Below are 25008 nucleotides of genomic sequence, written 5' to 3'. Positions count from 1 at the left end.
CACCAATTCCCATAAATTATAGTATCCGTCCATTTATTTTCTAGAGCACTTGTCCTCATTAGTGTCATGGGTGAGCTGGAGCTTGTCGCAGCCGATTTTGGGAACGAGGCAGGGTACATCCTAATCTAGCCACCAGACAATCGCATATGAACCAACAACTGTTGACACATCAACGCCTTTGCATCTTCGATTAGCCTAACATAGGTTTTTGGAATGTGGGATGAAGCCGGAGTGACTGTGATTGGCCTGCTTCCCTATTAAAAATCTCAACTACATTATATTCTATTTAAGCGTTCATCGACATGATTTTTTTCCTAGTTTTTAAAGTCATTTTCACGTGATGGTGTTTGTTTTTGTCATGCGGCTTGTCATCTCAGAAGAGGGACGACCAAGTGCAGGTGATCAGTAACTTGAAGAACATCTCCATGGCCTCCAGCAAGCTGTTGCTGGCCGCCAAGAGCCTGTCAGTGGATCCCGCGGCAGCCAATGCCAAGAACCTGCTAGCAGCTGCTGCAAGGTACCACTGTACTGGTATCAATGGTTCCAATTAGTGTTTTTGTCCAAGTGTCCTTCCCTTCAAGGGCAGTGATTCGCAAAGTGTATTGCTTACCACTAGAGAGAGCCCACACACTACTAGGGCTCCCTCTAGTGGTACAGGAGAGAATCACTGAATTAAGTTTTTTTTTAAATTTTTTTTATGAATACAGTATAGTTAAACTTTTAAGTTCTGTACATACATTTGTATTTAATCTTTCGGAATTGTTTGTTTCCAAACATTGGTATTTTGGTACCATTTTTATTTGAATTTTTACGTTCAAGCACAGTTTTTCATTTTCCTATATTTAAGCACAGTGGAAATGGTCAAACCATCCATAATGTTTCAGTGGAAATGTCACAGTATGGAATATACTTTTTAGTGTTTAAATGAACACTTATTCAAAAAGCTTGAGAATCACTGCAGTAGATGAGTTTTCCGGTTCCTCTTTTCCAGAGCTGTGACCGACAGCATCAACCAGCTGATCACGCTGTGCACTCAGCAGGCACCCGGCCAGAAGGAGTGTGATAATGCCCTGAGGGAGCTGGAGGTGAGCCACACTCATTTTTAATCATTATGGTTCCCATGAAGCAACAGGTTTGAGGACTTGGCCCTCTGTGAAGCAAATTTTAGTTTGACAATGAATGTCAAGGATTATTGTTCTGTATTTATATTAATGTAAGAACCCTATTTAGGTTTTGTGTAAAAGGCAAAGGTGGATTAATGGTTTATTTGCATGTAAAAGAGATTGACTACATTCCTCCAGGCTGTCCGAGGAATGCTGGACAACCCCAATGAACCCGTCAGTGATCTCTCCTACTTTGACTGCATCGAGAGTGTCATGGAAAATTCCAAGGTAGTCCTTCCAGGTCCACCAGCTGGGAGTTAAAACATCATTCATCTCTAACAGTCCGTTACGCCGCTCTTTTTATTCCTGGTGGTCTGTTCAGGTCTTGGGAGAGTCAATGGCGGGAATTTCCCAGAACTGCAAGACGGGGGATGTGATGTCATTTGGAGACTGTGTCAGATTGGCGTCCAAGGCCTTGTGTGGGCTAACTGAAGCTGCTGGACAGGTATGTAAAAAAAAATCCCCAAATGTCATTGACATTCATGTTGGATGATTGTTGTTTTTTTGTGGAATATATCGAGCTATCTGTCATGGAAGTAACTTTATTATGGAAATCTCTAAATACAATTTTAACATTGAAATTAATTGAAATGCCATTGTCAATAAGATCCTCTTTTCTATACGTGTTATGCTTGCATTCTTTTTTGGATGTGATTATATAAGTTTACATTATATTTCAAAAGTGCGTGTGTATGAAACTATAAAACCAACGGGTTTTTTTTGTATAGTATCTCTATATCATTGCTACACACCCCAGACTTTTTTTTTGTTTTGTTTTTTTGCATTAGGCATCCTACTTGGTGGGCGTGTCGGATCCCAACAGTCACGCAGGTCACCAGGGATTGGTGGACCCGATCCAATTTGCTAAAGCCAACCAGGCCATTCAGACGGCCTGTCAGAATCTTGTGGACCCGGAGAGTAGCGCCTCCCAGGTAAACGCAGATGTAAAATAAAACCACTAACAGGTATTGGTGTTTATTGTTTCCCAGGTTTGATATTTGTACTATAAAATGACTGCAAATGGTTGAAAATTGTGTTGTATGCTTGGAGGGTTAATATGAGATATTATAATCACGGATACTTTGAGTAAATGCTGCAGTGACCTTTAATGGACCGTGAATCCTCTGGGCCTTTTTTCCCCCTCTCCATAATATTGCAGGTGCTTTCAGCAGCCACCATTGTTGCAAAGCACACGTCCGCGCTGTGCAACGCCTGCCGATTGGCCTCCTCCAAGACGACCAACCCAGTCGCCAAAAGGCACTTTGTCCAGTCGGCGAAGGAGGTGGCCAACAGCACCGCCAACCTGGTCAAAACCATTAAGGTGAGTTCCTATGGGTTCAGAATTTAGCCAAACCATAGCCAGTTTTAAATGACAGATCAATTGGTTGATAGTAGCTCATATCAAGTTTCTTTTGGTCAGCTAGCGTGACAGAAGAGCTTGTTCGTAATGCTTTCCTAATATCGTTTTCTCCTCTAGGCTCTCGATGGAGATTTCTCAGACGAGAACAGGAACAGGTGTCGAGTAGCCACGGCTCCACTCATCGAAGCGGTGGAAAACCTGACAATATTTGCGTCCAACCCAGAATTTGCCAGCATACCGGCTCAGATCAGCCATGAGGTCAGTTAAAGATTTTGTGTATTTTATATAATAAAAGTACTTTGTGTGTCTAAAGTCTTCCACCAATTGTTTCCCTGCAGGGTTCTACAGCTCAGGAGCCCATCATCCAATCAGCATGCTCCATGCTTGACAGCTCCATCTATCTGCTCAACACTGCCCGTTCATTGGTTATCAACCCCAAAGACCCGCCTACCTGGTCTGTTCTGGCTGGTCACTCCCGCACCGTCTCCGACTCCATCAAGAGTCTCATCACGGCCATCCGGTTTGTTGTGGTGGCGGGGGGGGGGGGGGGGGGGGGTTGAGCTTACTAGCTAGTCTGGTGTACTTTTATTACTATAGTAAGGTTCTAACATTCAGAGCACAAAATGCTTATTGCATCTAGTACAGTACAGTGCATCTTATAAGGCAATGTGTTTGCTTGTTCTTAGACAACAGTAATTAATTAGTTAACATTTTGCAAGTCATACTGTCAAACTGAGGATAACAACGAAAGGGACAGGCTTATTTTTTGCCAAATAGTGAGCCCACATTTACTGTACTCCAACTGCTTAACTATGAATTGTCCACTTTATGATTGTCTGTTATAGGCCATGGACTAGTAGTTACCACTATGAAATTGATAATTAACTGTGGGAGTAGCTTGCACTTGCCAAATAGTGAGCCAACACTATATAGCTTTATTTATCAGTAGTTTAACATGCCATTATTAGCCAACATGTCCTGAAATTCATTTTGTTTCAATTCTCCTTCCTGTGATCTTGTTGTCCCCGCCCTCCTTCCCCATCTCTCTTTTTCAAACTCTGTCCTCTTCACCGCCTGTTTATCATCCTGCAACCTCGCTCCACCATCCATTTTATTGCTCTCTCTCCGGACCATTTCCTTCTCAGGGACAAGGCCCCTGGCCAGCGGGAGTGCGACTCGTCCATTGATAACATCAACAAATGTATCCGGGACATTGAGCAGGCCTCTTTGGCGGCGGTCAGCCAGAACTTACCCAGCAGGGACGACATCTCTCTGGAGGTAAGCAACCGTTAGAAAAGGACTCCGAATATTTCTTTTTTTTTGTTTTTGTTTTATACTCATCCATGTCAAATGATGGCTTCATTCGATCACATCAATCTTGACAGGATTTCAGGTTGAGGGCACGTATGTCAAGGTTCCAGATGAAGCACTTTGAATGCAATTCCGCCTCTCCTATAAAAGGCCACACAGGAACGAATGTACTTTTCTCTTTTTTTTTTAGGCCCTGCAAGAGCAGCTGACATCCTCCGTGCAGGAAATTGGCCACTTAATCGACCCTGTTTTCAATGCTGCCAGAGGCGAAGCTTCCCAACTAGGACACAAGGTACGGTATATAGGGCAACGCACTAATGACTTTACTTAAATGCTTCAACTGTGAAGCAAGCAAAAAAATGTGATAAAGAGAGATCATATAAAAAATATAAAAAATCAATTCAAACTCATTTAAATGTATTAAATAACTTTGAACGCAAACGTAAACAATAGCATCATTAAACAAAAAATAATTACAGGTATCATATTACTTACATGTGGTATGGCATGTGACATTGGGAAGTCTGTGTGAGTGTCTGCATGTGAGCTGTGGCCTACAGCAGCTCCTGCATGAGTGCTTAGGGGATACTTTGCTCTCTTTTGCATTTTATTTATGATACAAATATTTATATATAAAGTAAATAAAAGCTGAGGGACTATCGCATGACACAAATTTGTCAGTATGTAGCTGACACTAAAATTGCCATAACCTCTCTAGTAAGACATCATAGGGAGTGATGGAAAGCCGTTTGACCATTTATTCAGTATCCTGCTAGTGTGCTGTAAAATAATTCTCTAACAGATTTGAGGCCAGTCATTTGTTTTGCCTCACTAATCACATAGAAAGGAACATACTAGTACATGATTTGAATAAATATGCAAACCACTGGCTCATTTTGAGCCTTTGTTCACAGCGCACTAGTATTCATTCATGTAGCACAATAGTAGGATATCGAATAAATGCTCAAAAGGCTTGTCAAAATACATAACGCCATAGTAAAAAATTCCCTAGATGTCGTGCAGGTTTGCCCCCTAGTGGCTGCAAGGAGTACAAAGACCAATCTGATTGGATGCTCTGTTTGAGGTGTTGCCATGACGATGTTATTGCTTTTCTGTCCATAATGTCCTCTTGAATCCTCCAAAAAAAATAAAAAATCTGTAATCAAACTCCACACACAATTGATGTGAGTTTTGGCCTCAGGTGAGACAGCTGGCCGGCTACTTTGAACCGCTGATCAGGGCAGCAGTGGGCGTGGCATCCAAGCTGAAGGACCACCAGCAACAGATGACCTTCCTGGACCAGACCAAAACCTTGGCTGAGTCCGCCCTGCAGATGCTCTATGCCGCCAAGGAGGGAGGAGGAAATCGCAAGGTCAGATCTTCGTTGGTGGTTGACTCACTAAGAAGTAGTTGATGGTTTTAGGTTAAGATACCGATGCAATCTGACGTGATATTCTGCTAGGACAGAATGCATTATCGTAACTCGCTGTTCTCTCCGGATGAACAAAATGTAATTGCAGACAACGCAGACCATCTTTGTTTTTGATGCTCGTGTGTGATTGTGCATTGTCATGACAACTCCCAGGCGTCCCACACACACGACGCCATCGCTGAGGCCGCCCAGTTAATGAAGGAGGCGGTGGATGACATCATGGTGACGCTGAACGAGGCTGCCAGTGAAGTTGGCATGGTCGGAGGCATGGTGGATTCCATCGCGGAGGCCATGGCCAAGGTAAATCTACATTTATCTATTATTTTTTTTACATTTCTGAGATGTCTTGCTGTGTGCATTGTTTTTGTTTAAAAACCCCAAGGGTAGCCTTTTTACATGCCCTCATCTAGACTCTGCTGACAAGTACAGATTTGGTTGCCATGACGACTGGGGGGTGGCACTCGCAATGGTTTCACACATTCCCCCCAAAATATACATATTTAAACTGTTAAACTACAAAGTACACGCGAGCACTATAAAAATGCAGCTCTGCTTACCTTATGTCTTTGATGTAGTCTTTCAGACAGTGTCCATCACTCAAAAGTGCCCCTGAATCTTCAGCCAGCCTAGGTGATCATGTCATGGGCGAAGAAACTTGGTGTGAGGGTCATTTAGAAAGTTAGAGGAGAATTTAGAAAACATCACTCACGATTCATCGTTTTCACAAATGTTCAGAAATATCCTTGGTTCACACTTGAGTGACTATTTGTATGCGGGCAATAAAATGCTTTCCATAATATTTCCTCTTTAAATTGTGCATCAATTTATATCAAGCTACTACAGCTGTGACTATTGAAAGATGTCAGATTCCAAAGTGCCACCTTGATCCTGTGATATTGCAGACTGCGTTCCGCCGGCACACACCTTCTTCCTGGTCGGCGTCATCTCTCGACTGGCTTCTCTGTGATGTGTTAATTTAACACAGACGCTGTAATGTATGCAGTGCAAGCTGGCAATCAAAATTTTTTTTTTAAACTTGCAAGGCTTTTTTGTGTTTACATTCTCACCAGATGCTTCTTTAACTATGACTGCACTTTAATAGACAATCATCAATACTGCCTTGACAAAGATAATAACTTGTCACACAGGTATTTATTTAACAATGTGCTTATTATAATTGTAAGTTAAAGGGGAAGTCGCCCCCCCCCCCCCCAAAAAATATTCTTGACAACAATAATATGTTCTATGCAGCCCCACTAGTCTAAATACGATATTCTGTTTAATATTAAATTTGGGGAATAAGAGTTATAGAGCAAAATCCAGGGGGGCGGCCATTTTGCCACTTGCTGTCGACTGCAGATGACATCAATGTTGCTCAGGTCTCAGGTAACAACCAATCACAGCTCAGCTTTAGAAAACAGGTGAGCTGTGATTGGTCGTTGCCTGAGCCCTGAGCATCTATGATGTCATCTGTAGTCGACATTAATTGGCAAAATGGCCGCCCTGAGATGGAAAAAAAACGGCTGGATTTTGCTTCGTAAATCATATTTCACAAATGTAATATTAATCAGAATGTCATGTTTAGACTTGTGAGGTCACATATAACATATTCTTGTCAAAAAATGTTTACGGTTGACTTCCCCTTTCAATCTAATTATGCTAAAGTTGCTGTACTAACTACTTGAGGGAATTTGGGTATTGATATTATTGGTGAGGGCACCATTTGGTGTCATTTGTATTTTTTGGTCATTCTATCCAAATGCATACTTTTTTGAAAAGCAAACTGAATGTTTCTTTTATCTTCAGCTAGATGAGGGAACGCCGCCCGAGCCCGAGGGATCATTTGTGGATTACCAGACCAGTATGGTGAAACACTCCAAAGCTATTGCAGTCACTGCTCAGGAAATGGTAAACCACATTACAGTTTCAACTCATAAATATGTGTACAAAATCTTATGAATATGGTATGAAATGATAAATTTGGCGTGTTATGACTCAGATGACTAAATCGGTGACGTGTCCAGACGAGCTCGGAGGTCTGGCCTCTCAAGTGACTGTCGACTTCAGCCAGCTGGCCGTCGAGGGACGGATGGCCGCCCACACGGCCGAGCCTGAAGAGGTGCGAGCGGCGACCCCGGCACAAATCATAAAGCGACACACGGGAGCGATCACGAGCACCTTCTCTGTTACGTCTTCCGCAGATCGGCTTCCAGATCAAGACCCGAGTGCAGGAGCTGGGCCACGGCTGCATCTTCCTGGTGCAGAAGGCGGGGGCGCTGCAGGTCACTCCTTCCGACGGTTTCACCAAGCGAGAGCTCATCGACTGCGCTCGCGCCGTCACAGAGAAGGTTAGCACCGTCGTGATGAAGTTTGAACAAAAAGAGACGAAAATACTGCAAAAGCAAAATTCTACTGTCAATGATCCAGAATGTTGTACAAGAAGCCATCTTCTATGATCGCTGGCGTGATTACAGGCTATCATCGCGTGTGCGTCCTCAGGTGTCCTTGGTGCTGTCGGCACTGCAAGCAGGCAACAAGGGAACGCAGGCCTGCATCACAGCGGCCAGCGCCGTATCAGGCATCATCGCCGATCTGGACACCACCATCATGTTCGCCTCCGCTGGCACGCTCAACGCTGAGAATGACGAGTCCTTCGCCGACCACAGGTGGGAGAGGCAAAATTGGTCTGTCCGCCTTCATCATTTTCTCTCGTCGGTAGTTTAAAATCTGCCTTCTTATCTGTTATCATAAGCTTGACAGAATGACTTAGTAGCAGGCAGACAAAAGGGGAGCAAAACGTTTTCTTCTGTCAGAAAGTACAAATTACCCTCAGGCTTTGAAAGATGACGTGTCGCATTTTTCCACTGTTCTGAAGATGTCTCTTCAGGATTTCTCGCCGTGACAACAAAAGGAGACAAAAGGCTGCTATCATTTGATGTCGTGACCAAAAAGATGATCGAAGATTGAAATTGCAAATAGTTTTGTGAAATTGCTCATCGCGTCCATCCAGCAGCATGAAAGTGGAAAACGCAAGAAGCCCTCGTGGTTTTCATCTTTCACAAACACAGAAAGCTTATCTAGAATATATCCATCCATCAGCATATATTTTAATAGTATATAGGAGTATATTGGATATTCATAGATAATAGGTGCTTGTCTATTTACTCAGAGATTTGTGTCCTCATAACAGAACTGTAATGAAGACCTCAGCATCGGTCAAAATTTGTATTCCTGTATTCAATTATAATGACTTTATTACATTTTTTTCTGATATTTGTGTTTGAGAAGCTGATTTCTGTTTGCGCAACTACAGTCTTAATTATGATTTCACATGCTGCAAATACGAATACATGAGAAGCAGTGTTCTTTTTTTTCTTCAGTAATTTTTGTTTTGGGTACATAACAATAATAGTTTTAAGTTGTAGCATATTTAGTTTGTTTTAATAACTACATTTTTAAACAAAAATGCGTGTACAAATTCATATATTCATTAAAATAAGAAGAGCTGACTTAAGATATACACTGTATATAAAACATGAAGCAAAAAAAGAGTACAGTAAAAAAATAAAAAGTAAGCTTCTTGGAAGAGATTTAAAATTTCCATCATTTGATCAAATCTTAGTAAAAAAAAAAATCCTTTAAAAATATTTAAAATGACTTATTCAAATAATCAATTAAATGATAATTGGTGACATTTATTTTTTTCTTTTTTTGTTTACATGCAATGAAGTCTTCATTCACACAAAACAACAGTTATATTAAAAAAAATTAGGCTTATTAATTTCCTTCAAACCTTTCCCTATTTTGTCATTTTCCTCATGTCTCGTGATTCTCTCCTTTTCAGAGAAAACATTCTGAAGACGGCCAAAGCCCTGGTGGAGGACACAAAGATGTTGGTGTCAGGTGCCGCTTCCGGCCAGGACAAGTTGGCGCAGGCCGCCCAGTCCTCTGCCAAAACTATTACCCATCTCACCGACGTGGTCAAACTCGGCGCAGCCAGCATTGGTTCCGATGACCCAGAGACACAGGTCCATCAGTTTCGTTGTCATAGCAACATTACTTCACTTTGCTTCGTTATCTCATGAACTGCTTGTTTTACTCTTTCTAGGTGGTTCTGATAAATGCTGTCAAAGATGTGGCCAAGGCACTGGCGGAGCTCATCAGCGCCACCAAGTGTGCTGCCGGCAAGGCGGCAGATGACCCGTCCATGTACCAGCTAAAGAGTGCAGCCAAGGTTCGGGCACACCAGACATCGTCCACTTCTCCTCTAGGGGAAAATGTCATCCATCAAACATAACCATATTTTTTAAATTGTAACTAATTCACATGCGTCTAAAAGCAAATATTGTGTAGTGTAAATAGTAAAATAATCTGAAATAGTAAGTTAAATAAAAAATATTTTATGGATGTGTTAGTCTACATATAATATGGGTGTTGGGTCTTGCAATCCTTAGTGACAAACCAAGCATGCTCATGGACAAAGAAGTTGAAGTAAGATAATTATCATATTGAATGTGAGTTAGGGAATAAATCTGATTTAAGATAGGCACTCGCTGGCCACGTCAACACAATCAGAACCAGAGAATTTTTTTGCCTAATAGTACAGCACACAGACCTCCACCAAGGCTGAGCAATCCTAAACATATCTGATTGGGTTTGAAAATAATAAATAATGAGTTTCTGTACTTGCAGTCCTGTAGGTGGCGATAATGCACACTACAAAATGGGTACCGACTGCTGCAAACTCCCCTGCTGGTCACTCATTACACACATTCGGGCACCAATGCAAGTGGACTAACCTCTGAAATTAAAAATATTTTTGGTGCACTTTTTTTCTGAATCTGCACCCCAAAAAAAACAGTTACATCACCAATCTGGGATGGTTGACATTTAAATCCATATCTATGTTTATTCCATTTTTCTGCTCATTTCAATTACCTCCATAAAATTGTTATTATTTTTTTCTGTTATTGTTACACCAGCAAAATGGCTGAATTATATTTTACTAGGTACAGTGCAAGGACTGGGAATGATTGATTATTTTGCTTCCAGGTGATGGTGACCAATGTGACGTCCCTGCTGAAGACGGTGAAGGCCGTGGAGGACGAGGCCACGCGAGGCACCCGAGCGCTGGAGGCCACCATCGAGTGCATCAGACAGGAAATGACGGTGAGTTAACGCGGGCCCGATGCCCAGCTCTAATGTTAGTAAATGTAATAGTTTTGCTTGAATCCTTATATAGGCATTTTTACAGTATATATAGCAAAACGATATTGTTCATTCATCAGCCAAATTAAAAATATTTTCTTACATTACGTCTGATTTTTGCAAAATCTATATAATAGATGTTGAACAAATTAATGAATCTAAGCAAAATAATATTGTTTTAAACGTTATGCATTTTACTGTGCATCTATTTCGTTGAGCTAATTATAACTTTACATTTGTTAAAGTTATATAAAGCCTGGCTTGTCACATGACGTGCCCCGCGTGTCGTCGTCCGCAGTTGTTCCAGTCCCGGGACCCTCCGAGGAAAACAACCACGCCCGAAGAGTTCATCCGCATAACCAAGGGCATCACCATGGCGACGGCCAAAGCAGTGGCTGCCGGCAACTCAGCCCGACAGGAGGACATCATCCACACGGCCAACCTGAGTCGCAAGGCCATTTCCGACATGCTCGCCAGCTGCAAGGTTCGTCTCGTTCGTCCCCGAAAGTGTTCTGAAAGCTTCTACCATGTTGATTGTGTTGCGTTCTGCAGCAAGCCGCCTACCATCCTGACGTCAACGAGGAAGTGAAGAACAGGGCGCTGAGATATGGATCAGAGTGCACCACTGGGTACATTGATCTACTTGAACAAGTGCTCGTGGTGGGTGATTTCTGTCTTGCAAATTCTTTTAGGTCGAATATGTTCAGTTATTTGGATGGATATCTGTCCTCAATTATTTGTCATATCGTATTTGGAAGTCATTTTACAGGATATTTACGATTCACGATTCACAAAATCATCATTTCAGGCATTTTTTGGGAAGCTGTAATAACTTATTTGCTGAAAAACTCTCCTAATTGCTACATTCAGTTCTCTGCAACGCCACAAGATGGCGCCAAAGCCCTGTCTTGGTGCCAAGAAATGTGGTGACACATCTCAACTAAGAGACAGTTATTACATTTGTAAAACAACTCTTGTACTGGATCTTTCTCCCTTTTAGTGTGTTTATGGACAAGGTCACTTTTATGTTCATAGGTGTTGCAGAGGCCCACTCCTGAGCAGAAGCAGCAGCTGGCTGCGTGTTCAAAACGAGTAGCAGGCGCGGTCACAGAACTCATCCAGTCTGCCGAGGCCATGAAAGGTAATCAGACACGCACGCACGCACGCACACGCAAAACAGTTGTTCAAATCAATTGAATTTTGAGAACAATGTTGTTACCTTGAGAGAGAGAGAAAAAATACTCATACTGTGAAAATGTGAGGCACAGAAGCCTGAGGAAAAATAAAGGAGAGAAAAAGCCTTAACGCAGTGCGGTTTTGAAAGCAGTACTAAGATTGCGGCTGTCCATGACTCTTTCTCCAAACTCCCGACAAAACAACAACTAAGATTTTCACAGTTTTTTAGCTAAGGAAAAAAATAAAAAGTTTAGATACTGTTTTTTTTTTACCAGCAATGAAATAGTCTTCAAAAAAGGAAATAAGAATGATTTTTTTTTTTTTTATTACAAACTCTTTACTCCCACAGCTGTGTTAAATATTGGAAAAATTATATGCAGCAAGATTAAATAAATTCATAGATAAGTATAACATTTTAGTAACAGTCAATATGGGTTTCACTCCAATCACTTCCATGGCATTAATGGAGTTAACTGAAGAAATTTGCACAGCCATGGATAAAAAACATGTTTTAATAAGCGTTTTTGTGGATTTGCAAAAAGCACTTGACAAAAGACACCTGAGATCATGAAATATTATTGCATAAATTGTTTAAATATGGTATACGACGTGTCACACATCAATGGGTTGCTAGTTATTTAAAAAATGGAAAACAATATGTTAAATTCAATAGTAGACAATCAAAACATATTATATGGTTATGTAACTTGTGGGGTGCCCCAGGGATCAATTCTGGGGCCCGTACTTTTTCTTCTTTATGTGAATGATATTACAACCATTTCAAAATTGTTAAAATGTTTTTTGTTTGCAGATGACGCTACTTTATTTTAAGCCGGGAAAAATATATATAATGTATTACAAGTAATAGAGAAAGAGTTTAAGAATATTATGAAGTGGTTCAATGCTAACAGACTGTCTATAAATATTAGTAAAACCAGATTTATGATTTTCAGGTGTAGAAATATGGATGCCGACTGTGCAAGGCATGGAAAAAGAAAGGACTAATGAATTTAAGTTTCGAGGTATCATTATTGATGAACATTTAACATGGAAAGCGCATATAGAATATGTCAAATCTAAGGTGTCACAAACCGTAGCCGTATTACACAAGGTTAAAGAATCATTGAACAAGAATGCGTTGATATTGTTATATAATTCATTGATTGTTCCATACCTGACCTATTGCATTAAAGTGTGGGGGTGTGCAGCCAAAAACCTCCACTGAATCCATCTTTCTTTTACAGAAACATGCTATTCGTTTTGTTTGCGGTTGTGGATACAGAGGCCACACTAACCCATTATTTATACAACTAAAAACTTGTAAAATGTAATGAATTGATGGAGTTTAACCGCCTCAGAATATTGTATAAAGCCCATCATGAAATTTTACCACTTAGTATACAAACTAAATAAAAAAAAAAAAAAGGGAAAGTGAGTACGAATTAAGAAGAACAGACATTTTTTCCTAACCTAAATATAGAACAAAACAAAAAGAAAGATGTATTTCAACTCAAGGTGTCAGTCTGTGGAACAATCTGGATTGTAAAACAACATTTTCTCAGTCTATTTGTATTTTTTTTTTAAGTATAAAAGCACAATTACTGCAAAAACAATATATAGCACAAGGACACACAATTGGATTATTTAGAATTATTTTGTTTTAATACTGAAAGCTTCTTGACCGTTCGCTCTCATTCATTTTGTTGTGTTTTTTTTTTTTTTGGTTGATCAGGGGCGGGCAGACAAAAACAAGTTTTCATTTCTTTTACTGTACTTTTAATTATAATATTGCTTTATATTACCTTTTTTCTTTTGCAAATGAATAAAATAAATTCAAATAAATAAATAGACTTACACGAAACGTGAATATCATTGTGCATCTAATTGTTAAATAGGGTGTGCAAAAATAACATTGAACATTGAACCATATGCTGCTTCACCAAATACATTATCTGGTTACTTAAAGCTTGTTCTAGTAAAATTTCTGTGACTCTTCTGCTTTCCACTGTGACCCTAAATTTATTTTTGTTCTTAAGTTAATGATATACCTTGTGGTTGTTTGTTACAAATGAACGCTTCTCTATTGCCTACCACATAGTTAATAGCCGTGAATCACTTAAACAAACTGCTTCATTCCTTGAGACTTTTTGTTAACCCTCCTGTCTTCCTCCTCTTGTTTTGTCGCCACAGATGGAGGTAAGTTAGCGTTGTTCTCTGTCCCGTGACTGATTTCACCAAACGCTTGACACGTTTTTTTGGGGGGGGTTCTCATCTTTTGGTTGCTAACATGGATTCATTCCATCCCATCTCCAAGTCCAGCCCGCTGCACGGAGTCGTTACTGTCCGACCCGCTTTGTTTTAGGCACACACATCACTTCATGCGTGTTGCGGTGAATGTGGCACCCGGTGAACGTGCGAACGTGTCGATGCTCTGTTGTCGTGAGGCATGATCCGACCACGCGTTGAAACCTTTTAGGCAAGTGCCCTTTTGTAACCGGCATGTTCTCGTGGCTCGATCCAGGTTCCGAGTGGGTGGACCCTGAGGACCCGACGGTGATTGCGGAGACGGAGCTGCTCGGGGCGGCGGCGTCCATTGAGGCGGCCGCAAAAAAGCTGGAGCAACTCAAACCTCGGGCCAAGCCTAAGGTGAGACACCACCTGCTTATATACTCACAAGAAGCGCCTTTATCTTGGTCTCACAATATCAAACTGAACAGCATTGATGAAGCGGACTGTTTGAATGACAAATCTTCTTCAACCATGAATTGAATTGGTTGATTCGTGGGTCAAGCCTGCTGTGAATTTTGCTCTTCAACTCCTTGTGATAGAACAACAATTTGCGCAAAAAGTACTGAAAAACGAAACAGTTAGACATGCGTGTTCAGAGGTTTAATTCGGGTCAAATTTGGTTCATCTGGAAAGCATTTTCATGGTCAGGACAGGAATTGTTTTGGACAGATTAGACCTTCTTCCGCATCCAGCCGAAAAGGCTCCACACCTGTGTACTAAATTTTTCTGGCATCCAAATTATACATTCTTCGGGTTGTTACTTTTAAAATATTGCCAGCATCAAAGATAAAAGGACCAGGTGGAGGTTCCCTCAGAACCATTCAGTTGGTGCCGTGACCCAAACTGGTAATGTTGTTGCTTCAAAATTAAATCGTTGGAAATATAATTATTTAAAAATCAAATAGGCATAATAAAAAGTGTCTAAAATATTTAATGAATAACAATTAAATTATTACAAAATGATATCAATATTATCACTAGTTTCAATTCAATTAAAAAAATATATTTTATTATTTAAAAGAAAAGAAGAAATGAAAGGGGACAGAAAGAAGTCAAACTTAATCTGCCCTTGATCGACACAAAAAAAGTGACAGCAAGCAGTCCAGACGCTTTCATTGTAATAATTCAACAAAATAATTCAACGGCATGACCTCGTGCTATATATATTTTTCCAATAATTGTGCTTTTATAAAAAAACAAATTAAATACAAATAGACTGAGATAATTTTGTTTTATATAATCTGGATAGTTCCACAAACTGACACCTTGAGTTGAAATACATCGTTCTTTTTGTTTTGTTCTGTATTTAGGCTTGGAAAAATGATCTGTTCCTCTTACTTCATACTCACTTTCCCTTCTTTTAAATTTGACTTGCATGTTAATTGGTAACATTTCTTGATGGTCTTTGTACATTATTTTAAGGTGGTTAAACTCCATCAGTTCATTGCATTTTTAAAGTTTTTAGTTGTATAAATATTGGATCAGTGTGATCTCTGTATCCACATCCGAAAACGACACGAATAGCACGTTTCTGTAAAAGAAAGATGGGTTCGTTTGGTGTAGGTTTTGCCGGCGCACCACCACACTACAATGCAACAGGTCAGGTATGACCTATTGCGTTTTAATTTCCTATTGATGTTCTGATGTTTTTTTTTCATTCATCATATATTTCAAACTGGAAGTTCTGCAACATAGCACATTACTGCAAACATACATTAAAATCACATACTAGTTCTAATAAGTATAATGCCATTAAATAAAACATATACGTATGAATAGTAGGTCTTGTCAATTGCAATTATTTGTCTTTCATCTCAAAATCCAAATAAATCTGTTTTAAATTGTGGGTAGGGATGGGAAAACGAAGCTTCATGAAGCACTTGTGATATTTTTTGACTCCCATAGATGGTGCTCTTGGTTTAAATATAAAGGCTAGTGCAAAGGAAATTGATTACATTTCCACTGCAGTGGCATCTAGAGGAGTCAAAAAATATTACAAGTGTTTCATGAAGCTTCATTTTCCCATCACTAATTGTGGGTGCTAAAGTGTAAATAGTTGACAAATGCGAATTTTCAGGACTGTGGATGTTGTCTCTTGTCTCGTTCCTGTTGAGATATTCCCCACAAACTTCCCAACCAATAAACATCGGCCCTTCCTTTTTTCTTTTTTTTTTTAAATACACGATTTATGCGTTCTACTTGTCCATGAAAATGTTTTAATATCCGTCACAAGATTTGGCCTTTTTCCCTACTGCCATGTTTCTTCCTCACCCCCCATCCTTCCATTTGTGGTAAACGGAGTTAAAGCCCCTTGCAGTTTATACATATGCTCCCCATAAATCCCAATCCCTAACCTAACCCCCGTCTACTCCCCCTCCCCTCTCCTTGTGTCCTTGCCTTGCCTGCCCCCGCCTCCGGAGGCCTCCTCTTGCAGGGCTCTGTCTGATATGTTTGATATATTAGGTTGTTATTCAGTCCCAACTATATATCAAACATATTCCTACAGTGTCCCGCTCTGTCTACAGACTTGTGGTGCGTGAATGTGCATATATGTCTGTGTGTTTGTGAGCAAGAGGTCACGTGTATTATTAAAGCACACACTTCACATGAAAGCAGTTGCGGCACAATTCCGATTCTTCAGTGTTTATTTTTTCCCGTGAGAGCAGACCTCCTTCAAGATTAGCACTTAGGTATTCACTTTCAGAACATGTCAGAATTTTGTATTTTAGATGAATGAATTATTCACCCAAATTAAGGAAAATGTTGAAAAATATTTTGGACTTACGCTGTCGTTAATATGAATACCATAAAGATGGAGTCAACCCCAAAATATTCTTTACAATATTATGTGCCCGCCACTAATCGAAACAAGCGTTAGCTAGAATTAGCATTCTGATTAATATTGCCTTTGTAGAATATGAGCTATACAGCCAAATCCACCCATTTTTATCCATGTCAGGGGGCGGCCATTTTGCCACTTACTATCAAAGGAAAATAACATCATAGGAGTGTGCTCGGGGCTCAGGTAACGACCAGTGAAGGCTGAGCTTCAGGAAACAGCTGAGCCGTGATTGGCCACCTGAGCCCTGAGCAACTGTGATGTCATTTTCAGTCGACAGCAAGTGGCAAAATGGCCGCCCTCTGAGATGGATAAAAATGGGTGGATTTCATATGATTTTAAAGAACACTTTTGTGTTGATTTCCCCATTAACTTTAATCTAGAAATTTATATAAAATTATGTAAATATTTTTTCTCATATGAACTAAGAAAAAAATGTTTAAAAAGTAAATGAAATAAATGTCAATTAAAGCATGAGGGGTGTGTATTGCAAATTTGTAACTTTTTTTTTATATGTATGAAAATGAAGGTAAATATAAAAATATAATAATTTAAAATTGAATATATAGAAAAAATTATAAAAATCTAATACTACTAATATAAATAATACAAGTAAAATGTCAAACATCTTCACTCAAGTTGTTTAAAAAACAAAAACAAAGCTAGATGGGCATATATATTGTATATTGTAAAATGAAGGAATGCAACTGTACCCCCCCCCCCCCCACACACACACACACACACACAAAGGATTAAAATTGTTGTTTGGTGTGCTGCAAATAAACAGAAAACGAGTTTGGCACCAAATGTTACGCTTTCTGGAATGCCTGAAATGTTAAAAGATTCCTGAAGTATTCTCTGACAAATTAAGAATAATACCTAAAAACACCCTTGATTTTTTTCAATGTATTTATTTATTTTTAAAGCTGACAAAAACAAATTGATAACTTCTTCCATGGCCCTTTCAACTCCCCACAAAGTGGAAAATATTGTATGTACCTGTGCCAACTCACAGTAGAGGCAAATGGATACGACAGATATTCACGTGTGTTGGAGATGAAATCGTTCTAATTGGTACTTACTTTGATAGCAGGATGTTGCTGTTATGTATGAGAAGAAAAAAAAAATGTATGAGGGGTCGTCAGGAGTGAGATGTCATCCTGAATTATCGACCCCTTAGACCTCCAGTTTGTACAATATGCATGTATACAAACTAAGTGATGAAAGTTTAACCGGAACATGTGTTGTGTTTGCTTCCCCTCAGTTGGCAGACGAAACGTTGAACTTCGAGGAGCAGATTCTGGAGGCAGCCAAGTCCATCGCCGCCGCCACCAGCGCCCTGGTCAAATCCGCCTCGGCCGCCCAGAGGGAGCTGGTGGCTCAGGGCAAAGTGGGCTCCATCCCGGCCAACGCCGTCGACGACGGACAGTGGTCCCAGGGGCTGATCTCGGCGGTGAGTAGGACGGGACGTTTGGTTAGCTTGACGCGTTTGACGAGATGGCTGACGAAGCGCGTGCCTTCTCTCAGGCACGTATGGTGGCGGCGGCCACCAGCAACCTGTGCGAAGCGGCCAACGCGTCGGTGCAAGGCCACGCCAGCGAGGAGAAGCTCATCTCTTCGGCCAAGCAGGTGGCCGCCTCCACTGCGCAGCTGCTTGTGGCCTGCAAGGTCAAGGCTGACCAAGACTCCGAGGCTATGAGGAGACTGCAGGTGCGCATTTCACATAGTTACTTACCCCTAGTTACAGGTACTACCTTGATTTAAGAGTAACCCGACGAGCCTTGAATGATTTTGTCAACCGATAATCTGTTGATTATTTTTTGATTAACAATTAATAATAATAAAATCACTACAATATTAGTGTAGAACATTTGTGTACTTCCTGGTGGTCTTGTGTGACGGTCCCATTGGATGTTCAACCAGATTGCTGGGAATGCAGTGAAGAAAGCGTCTGACAACCTGGTTCGAGCCGCTCAAAAGGCGGCCTTTGACAAAGCCGACGAAGACAACGTGGTGGTCAAGACCAAGTTTGTGGGAGGAATTGCACAGGTAAACAACAGACGTTCAACTTATTGAAGGTCCTAGGTCAGTTTTTATGATACCGATTATTATCAGTGTAAAGTGACACAAGCTATTTTATTGGTTATCGCACAAACTAAGTCAAGGGTATGGAGTGTTGTGACATCACTCGAGCAATTTACCAAATTGATGTATTTGTTGTTGCTGATAATTGTTTTTTTTGAAATAGTTGTGATAGGAGTCGTATATTCCAGACCTCTGCCAAGGCTGCAAACAAACAAACAAACAAAAACATCCGTCTGACTGATTTGAACGTAACAAGGCCTACTGTTCCACTCCAGTCCTGTAGGTGGCGGCAGTACACATTACAAAGTGAACACCGATGGCAAACAGCTACTTTTCTACCGCAGCTTCATCTGCTGCTTCGGGTCACTGCTGCCACCTGGCCTAAGTGCAAAAAGAGTGTACTGGAGAACAAGTCTTTCGAAAAACTATATATTTTTTTATAACACCATTTTCTCTTTTTTTTTCTCCCATTTCCCATTTATTTAAAAATGCAGAAATATTGGTAACGTTCATATTTAAATTTGTTTTAGTTTTTTGTATTTATTTCCTTAATTTTGTTGTCAATAATAATGTGATATGTTATTTTCCCCATTTAAAAAATATATATATTTTGTTCCTTTATCCTTTATTTGTTTGTAAGTAATACAGAAATATATACTTTTTTTTAATTCTTTATCTGTGTGTTTTTACATTTCCTTAATTCTCTGAATAATGGAGTGATAATGATTATTTATTCAATTTTTTCTATTTTTCCTTAATTTCTATGTGAATATTGATTGCATGACAATTTTTTTTATTAGAATTTTCTCTATTGTTTAAAAAAATTTTTTTAATTGCCCTTAAATCTCCCTGATTATTTTTTTTATTTTTAAGAATTTTAAACTTTTGCTTATTTTTTGTTAATTTGCCTCTATGGCATTCTAGCATCATTCTTGATCTGTACCAAAATATTTAACTTAAAAAATAGAAAAGACAACTAAATAAAATAGGAAGAATCGACAATTGTATTATTTTTGTCGTATATTCTTTTGTGTAATATTTTCTTTTATTAAAAATATTAATTTGCAAATCCCGGGAAATCATCTTTTAAATGTATTTATTTTTAAAGATTTTACTTTACTAAATTATACAAGATTTAATTTATCTTTTATGTTCCCACATTCATACTGAAGATGTACCATTTTTTTTTATTCCTTAAATATTGTCCTTGATTAATTAATTATTATATTTTTTTTCATATCCAGTATTTGTTTCCATATTTTTTCCCCATTCATTTCACTTTTGTGAGAACCTGTTAAGATCCAAATGAGCCTGAAAACACGGGATTGATTTATTTATGACATTCTTGGGTTGTCTTCCATGCAGATCATCGCAGCTCAGGAGGAGATGCTGAGAAAGGAGCGCGAGCTGGAGGAAGCCCGTAAGAAGCTGGCTCAGATCCGACAGCAGCAGTACAAGTTCTTGCCCAGCGAACTACGTGAAGACAACAACTGAAACAAGCACGCAAGCGACTTACTGTTGAAACTGTCTCCTCTGCTGTGAGACTTGTCGGAAGCAAACGTTTCCGTGGGACAAAAACATGACGATTGTGTCTCATCGTACGACAACACATCTACTTCGACTGATCTCAAATCCAATGTGACCCGATTGGGAGTGACCGTGTGAAATGTTTCGTCCAATGTTGTGTGAATGTCTTTTTAATGGCCATGCAAAGTCACGTGATGCCATCGACGAAGGATAGGTTTACAGTTTTGTCACTGTAAATTTGACTCATGGACATTTTTGTGTTTGCCTCTTTTTTTTTTTTCTACAAGCGCGATGAACTGCATGTTTGTCTTAGACCTTGAATATACGGTGTGCAGCCTCACAGAGTCAAAGGTGACTTATAGAAACCACGGAAGGAATATTTATTTTTAATTTGAAGGGTTTTTAATTGCAGAAATGTTACACCTTCAAGCTCGTTTTACACTTTGGGGAAATGAATCTGATGCAATAACAAGGATGGTGCTGTAGAGGGCAGTGTTGGTGTCCTGTGTAGATCGATGCTCAGAAACAATGATCAATAAAGACGTGTTTATTTTTGCTTCCACCGTGAAATAATTTGAAATTTGTTAGATTGGCTGATGAGAAATATCTCAACCTCAATTTTTTATTTTTAATAGTTTTACAAGTATAAATTGATATGATGACAACAGTAATCAAGCACAGTTCAGCATATATTGAAATATTTTCTTCTTTTTTAACCGAAGGATGTGGCTTTCCGAATATACTACCTGCAATAGATGAGCCCTTTGTTTACCAAAATGTGATTGTAGTGGCTTTTTTGCCTTACTTTATGGCCTGTGCTACAATGTAACATACATGTTGGATGTATGTACAGGTTTGTGCATGGCTTCAAGTGCATCCCATCAGAACAGTTCAAACTTATATGAATGCACAAATACTTAAACATAACTTAAAACGGACATTTTGGGATGGAGGTATTTGTATTGTGTGTTTGAGTGTGTGAGCTCTTAGTGTTAATATTATTAGTGCCTTAGTCCGTAGCCTATACCGTGTCTACAGTGTGTGTGAGTGGACGCACAAGCACATTTTGGGCAGTGGAAGGTTCTCATTTGTTGTTGTGGGTGTTAACATCGTCCAAGTGTACCTGCAATCCAAAAAGTTTCTCATCGTTGTGACACATTTTAATGGCCTTTGGGCGAGGGCGGGGGTGAGTTGAGTTGAGTTCATTGCATCATGCAAAGGGAAGGGAGATGACTGATTTTTCATGTTTCTCATCATTTTGACACATGATCAAACCGGTTGATGATGTTTTTTTTTTGTTTGTTTTTTAGGAGTTCTCATCAATGTGACACACTTAAAGGATTTATGTTTCATTCGGACTGCTTTTTAGGGTACGATGAACTGGTTTGATTCTGACAGAATCCCTTTCTGAGGTATTTCCATTACATTTCTCATCATTACGCACATTTAAAGGCCTTTTTGAGGGATGCTATCGCTGTTTCACTGCAGGCCTTTTTCCAGATGACCATACTGACAAGTAGATCTGACAGTCCTCTGGCATGCACTCTTGGGCTTAAAAACCAATTACATACTGGATTTGTTTCTCAGTCAAAACGCTTTTATAATGTGTTGACTGCATACGCATTTAATGAATGAATAGGCTTCCTCCAATCTCCCGCTATAGCCTATAGAAGAAGTCATGTGACAAACATTTGCCACCATTCGGATGTTGTGAGACATTTTACAGATGTTGTATGTGTTACCCTTAACAGATAGACAATTACATATATAAGATATTTATCCAGCCACGATAAAATTATTTTTTTGTATTTACTGGAAATAAAGTGCTGCATTGTGTCAATGGCCCTTGTGTGTGAGTATTATGATTTACTTTACTGTACAGGGGTTGTGTTGGAGTGTTCCTTTTTAAATGTCTCTTGTTGCTTTGGTCTCGGGAGAAGATGGCATTTCTGAGTCAGCAGTAAACCTGAAGCTGTACGCCGGCCCACACGTCCACTGACAGCCAAGCTAAATTTGTCCGCCACTAAAATTTGAGGAGGTGACGTCAATTACGACTGCCACCAGCTGCTCCTTGTACTCCTTTTAGATATGGAATCTCTTTTACCGCGTATTCTCTCATGCATAGTTTTAAACCTACAAACCACTGAAATCGGATCTTAGGAAGTTTTTAATATTTTCACTAGAGGAGGTTCATTTTATGTGTCTAGGAGCTTGCTTTTACTGGAAAACATTTAATATGGTCTTAAAACTATTAAATGTCAAAAAGGTGAACATATTTAAAATAAATTAATGTAAGGTAATAAGCTACGTAGCTGACAACCAACCATCCATTTTCTTTTCTGCTTGTCTTTAGGAGCTAGGGCTGAATTTGGGTGATAGTTGGATACACTTAGGACTGGTCGCCAGCCAATCACACTCACAATCGCAACTATGGACAATTTAGAGTCTTCAAAACCAAACATGTAGGCTTATGCGTTTAGAATGTGGAAGCCTACGCAATGCTAGCTCACCCACTATTGTATAGTATTTAGCCTACAGATTATTTAGAAAGACAATTTACCCCATTTAACAGTTTAGAGTCTTCATTCTATCATATGATTAATAAATGAATTGAATATCAATTAAATACACAAATTTGTGGCGTTGCTGCTTCTAGTAGCTAATGGCTAATGACTAGCATGGAAAATAACCAGAAAGAAGCTTACCAACAAACTGCACCTTCGGGTATCATCAACTGAGTAAGTAGTTTCACTTTAATTGAGTTTTAACTTGTACTTTATTTAACGTTGATTCACATTTGAGCTCATTTGTTTGCTTGTATAACAATTGAAACTGGTTGAATGTTACTTGGAACTTTGCCTGTACAGTTGATAGCAGTTTTATGATGGTAACCGTTTGAGTTTACAATGGATTAATTGGTTTCAATATGATAATATGAATCAACTGTGTAAATAAATGTGTGTCTGGTTTACAGGGTGCAAGTTGGTCGCTGGCTGTTTTCCATAGCCAAGCACATTTGGTGACAGCCGTGGCTCTTAAAAACAAAATGAATGACATCGGGTCAGACTACCAAAGTGATTGCCGAGCTGCAGTCCAGATTTTTGGTTGTAACATGGAAAAATTGGAGGACGTCTGGTGGGATAGACTGTGGTCATCGACACCCGTCCTTTTCTATTGGCGTTTCTCTCAGAAGAGACTTACTGTCGTGGTGTGTGCGCAAATGTTATAATAAGACATCTGGTACATTTTTAAAATGAGGACTGAGTAATTCTAATGAGGACGCCAAAGATGCTTTATAGTGATATTGACCTGTGTGGTAAGTATTTACAGTTCCAAGTTGGACTTGTAGCATAACGCTAAGATAGTAGCATAAAGAATTGGAGCATTTTTGTTGTATAAATACTAGTGCAGTCAAAGTTAAAGCGTTAACTAATTAATTAATCACAGAAACAGCGGATGGTTACGTTAAAAGTAGCACAGGTTGTGTTTTAGCGATTAACATAACTACATGCATTTGAATAAATGTTTATGTATGACATTCAGAATATTTGTTTGTGTCAAAATGTTGGGGTCATTTATTTTTTCATTTTAAATTATGCATGTAATTAACTGATTAGAAAAAGTGGAGGATGAGAGAATGCAGCGGATCAAAAAATATCGAAGATGTCCACATAACATTAAATAACAGGTTCTCGTCAAATTTGGCGGGCATAAAATGTTGATGAAAAAAATGTTTTCATTAAGCGATTAATTGTGATTAATCAAAATGCTACGATGTGATTAATCTGATTTGAAAAATTAATCGTTTGACAGCTCTAATAAATGCATGACATTTTCACACATTATGTACAGTGTACGTGAATTTCTCAAAATTTCTGTTGGACCTTGGACTTTCTAATTGAATATTCCAGTCCTAACCGCATTAACAGTTATATACAAGACATGAGTGGATGACACATGCAGTTGTCATACATCTCTAGTCATACTATTGTAAGTAGTTGTCTCAGCGTTTTAGTTGACTGTGGTCATCTTCACACTAAATTAAAATACATCTGTCACCCCTATTCTGAAAGTTGAGGGTGCAAATGGTTGGGTACTAACTTGGACCAGTTGAGCAGGTGCTTTGCAAGCAGTGAGAGCCCAAAAATATTCACCCATCACAGCACTTTGTATATAAGACAGAAAGGTGAGTCCTAACCCATGATCTTCATATATAATTTCAGAACATTAGCATACAGCCAACTTCATTCATGCTATACTATAGCTCGTAACATTCATTGTGTATGAATATCAGTATTTGCAGGCAAATCGCCCCCCCCCCCCCCCCTTCCTAATGTGATTCACACCACCGGTCAGTAAGCTACTGTTACCGCACCATGCAGCCGTCTTGGCCCAGGCTGCGGTATGCCTGACAGCTGCAACAACGCCAATGGCCCTGTGAACTACCAAAGGGGCCTTAGGTGAGGGGGGAATCAGACGGGGGGGGTGGGCTGTTGAAAAGCCAAAAGCCACTCGATCCAGGGCGGCCAATTAAAGAGCTTTGACTGTCCAACATGCATCAGCACGAAGAGCCATTCGGACAAGCTGGATGATGATCCTCTACGGGGAGAGCAAAGTC

General features: G+C 39.6%; 1 protein-coding gene across 2 annotated transcripts in view; it reads left to right on the top strand.

Annotated features, from left to right (window-relative positions):
• LOC147176941 (talin-2) overlaps positions 1–22234 on the top strand; it is a 74128-nt gene extending 51894 nt beyond the window's left edge. For both annotated transcript variants that reach the window (XM_086070892.1, XM_086070893.1), the window contains 27 exons: positions 378–517; positions 992–1085; positions 1302–1391; positions 1486–1608; positions 1952–2095; positions 2323–2484; positions 2641–2781; positions 2862–3043; positions 3669–3801; positions 4025–4126; positions 5036–5206; positions 5420–5566; positions 7073–7174; positions 7266–7385; positions 7468–7614; positions 7766–7932; positions 9111–9294; positions 9375–9500; positions 10319–10435; positions 10773–10958; positions 11027–11134; positions 11510–11615; positions 14172–14296; positions 18043–18231; positions 18306–18488; positions 18702–18827; positions 20229–22234. In XM_086070892.1, the coding sequence (XP_085927018.1) occupies positions 378–517; positions 992–1085; positions 1302–1391; positions 1486–1608; positions 1952–2095; positions 2323–2484; positions 2641–2781; positions 2862–3043; positions 3669–3801; positions 4025–4126; positions 5036–5206; positions 5420–5566; positions 7073–7174; positions 7266–7385; positions 7468–7614; positions 7766–7932; positions 9111–9294; positions 9375–9500; positions 10319–10435; positions 10773–10958; positions 11027–11134; positions 11510–11615; positions 14172–14296; positions 18043–18231; positions 18306–18488; positions 18702–18827; positions 20229–20357 (3744 nt within the window). In that variant the 3' untranslated portion in view covers positions 20358–22234. The remainder of the gene's footprint in view (positions 1–377; positions 518–991; positions 1086–1301; positions 1392–1485; positions 1609–1951; positions 2096–2322; positions 2485–2640; positions 2782–2861; positions 3044–3668; positions 3802–4024; positions 4127–5035; positions 5207–5419; positions 5567–7072; positions 7175–7265; positions 7386–7467; positions 7615–7765; positions 7933–9110; positions 9295–9374; positions 9501–10318; positions 10436–10772; positions 10959–11026; positions 11135–11509; positions 11616–14171; positions 14297–18042; positions 18232–18305; positions 18489–18701; positions 18828–20228) is intronic.
• The last annotated feature ends 2774 nt before the right edge of the window (positions 22235–25008 follow it).

The sequence above is a fragment of the Leptonotus elevatus genome, chromosome 3, assembly GCF_054856555.1.
Source record: "Leptonotus elevatus isolate MCC_2025b chromosome 3, RoL_Lele_1.0, whole genome shotgun sequence".
In the NCBI taxonomy this organism is placed as follows: Eukaryota; Metazoa; Chordata; class Actinopteri; order Syngnathiformes; family Syngnathidae; genus Leptonotus; species Leptonotus elevatus.
The sequence above is the reverse complement of the archived record's forward strand: the minus strand, read 5'-3'. Positions and strand labels throughout refer to the sequence as shown.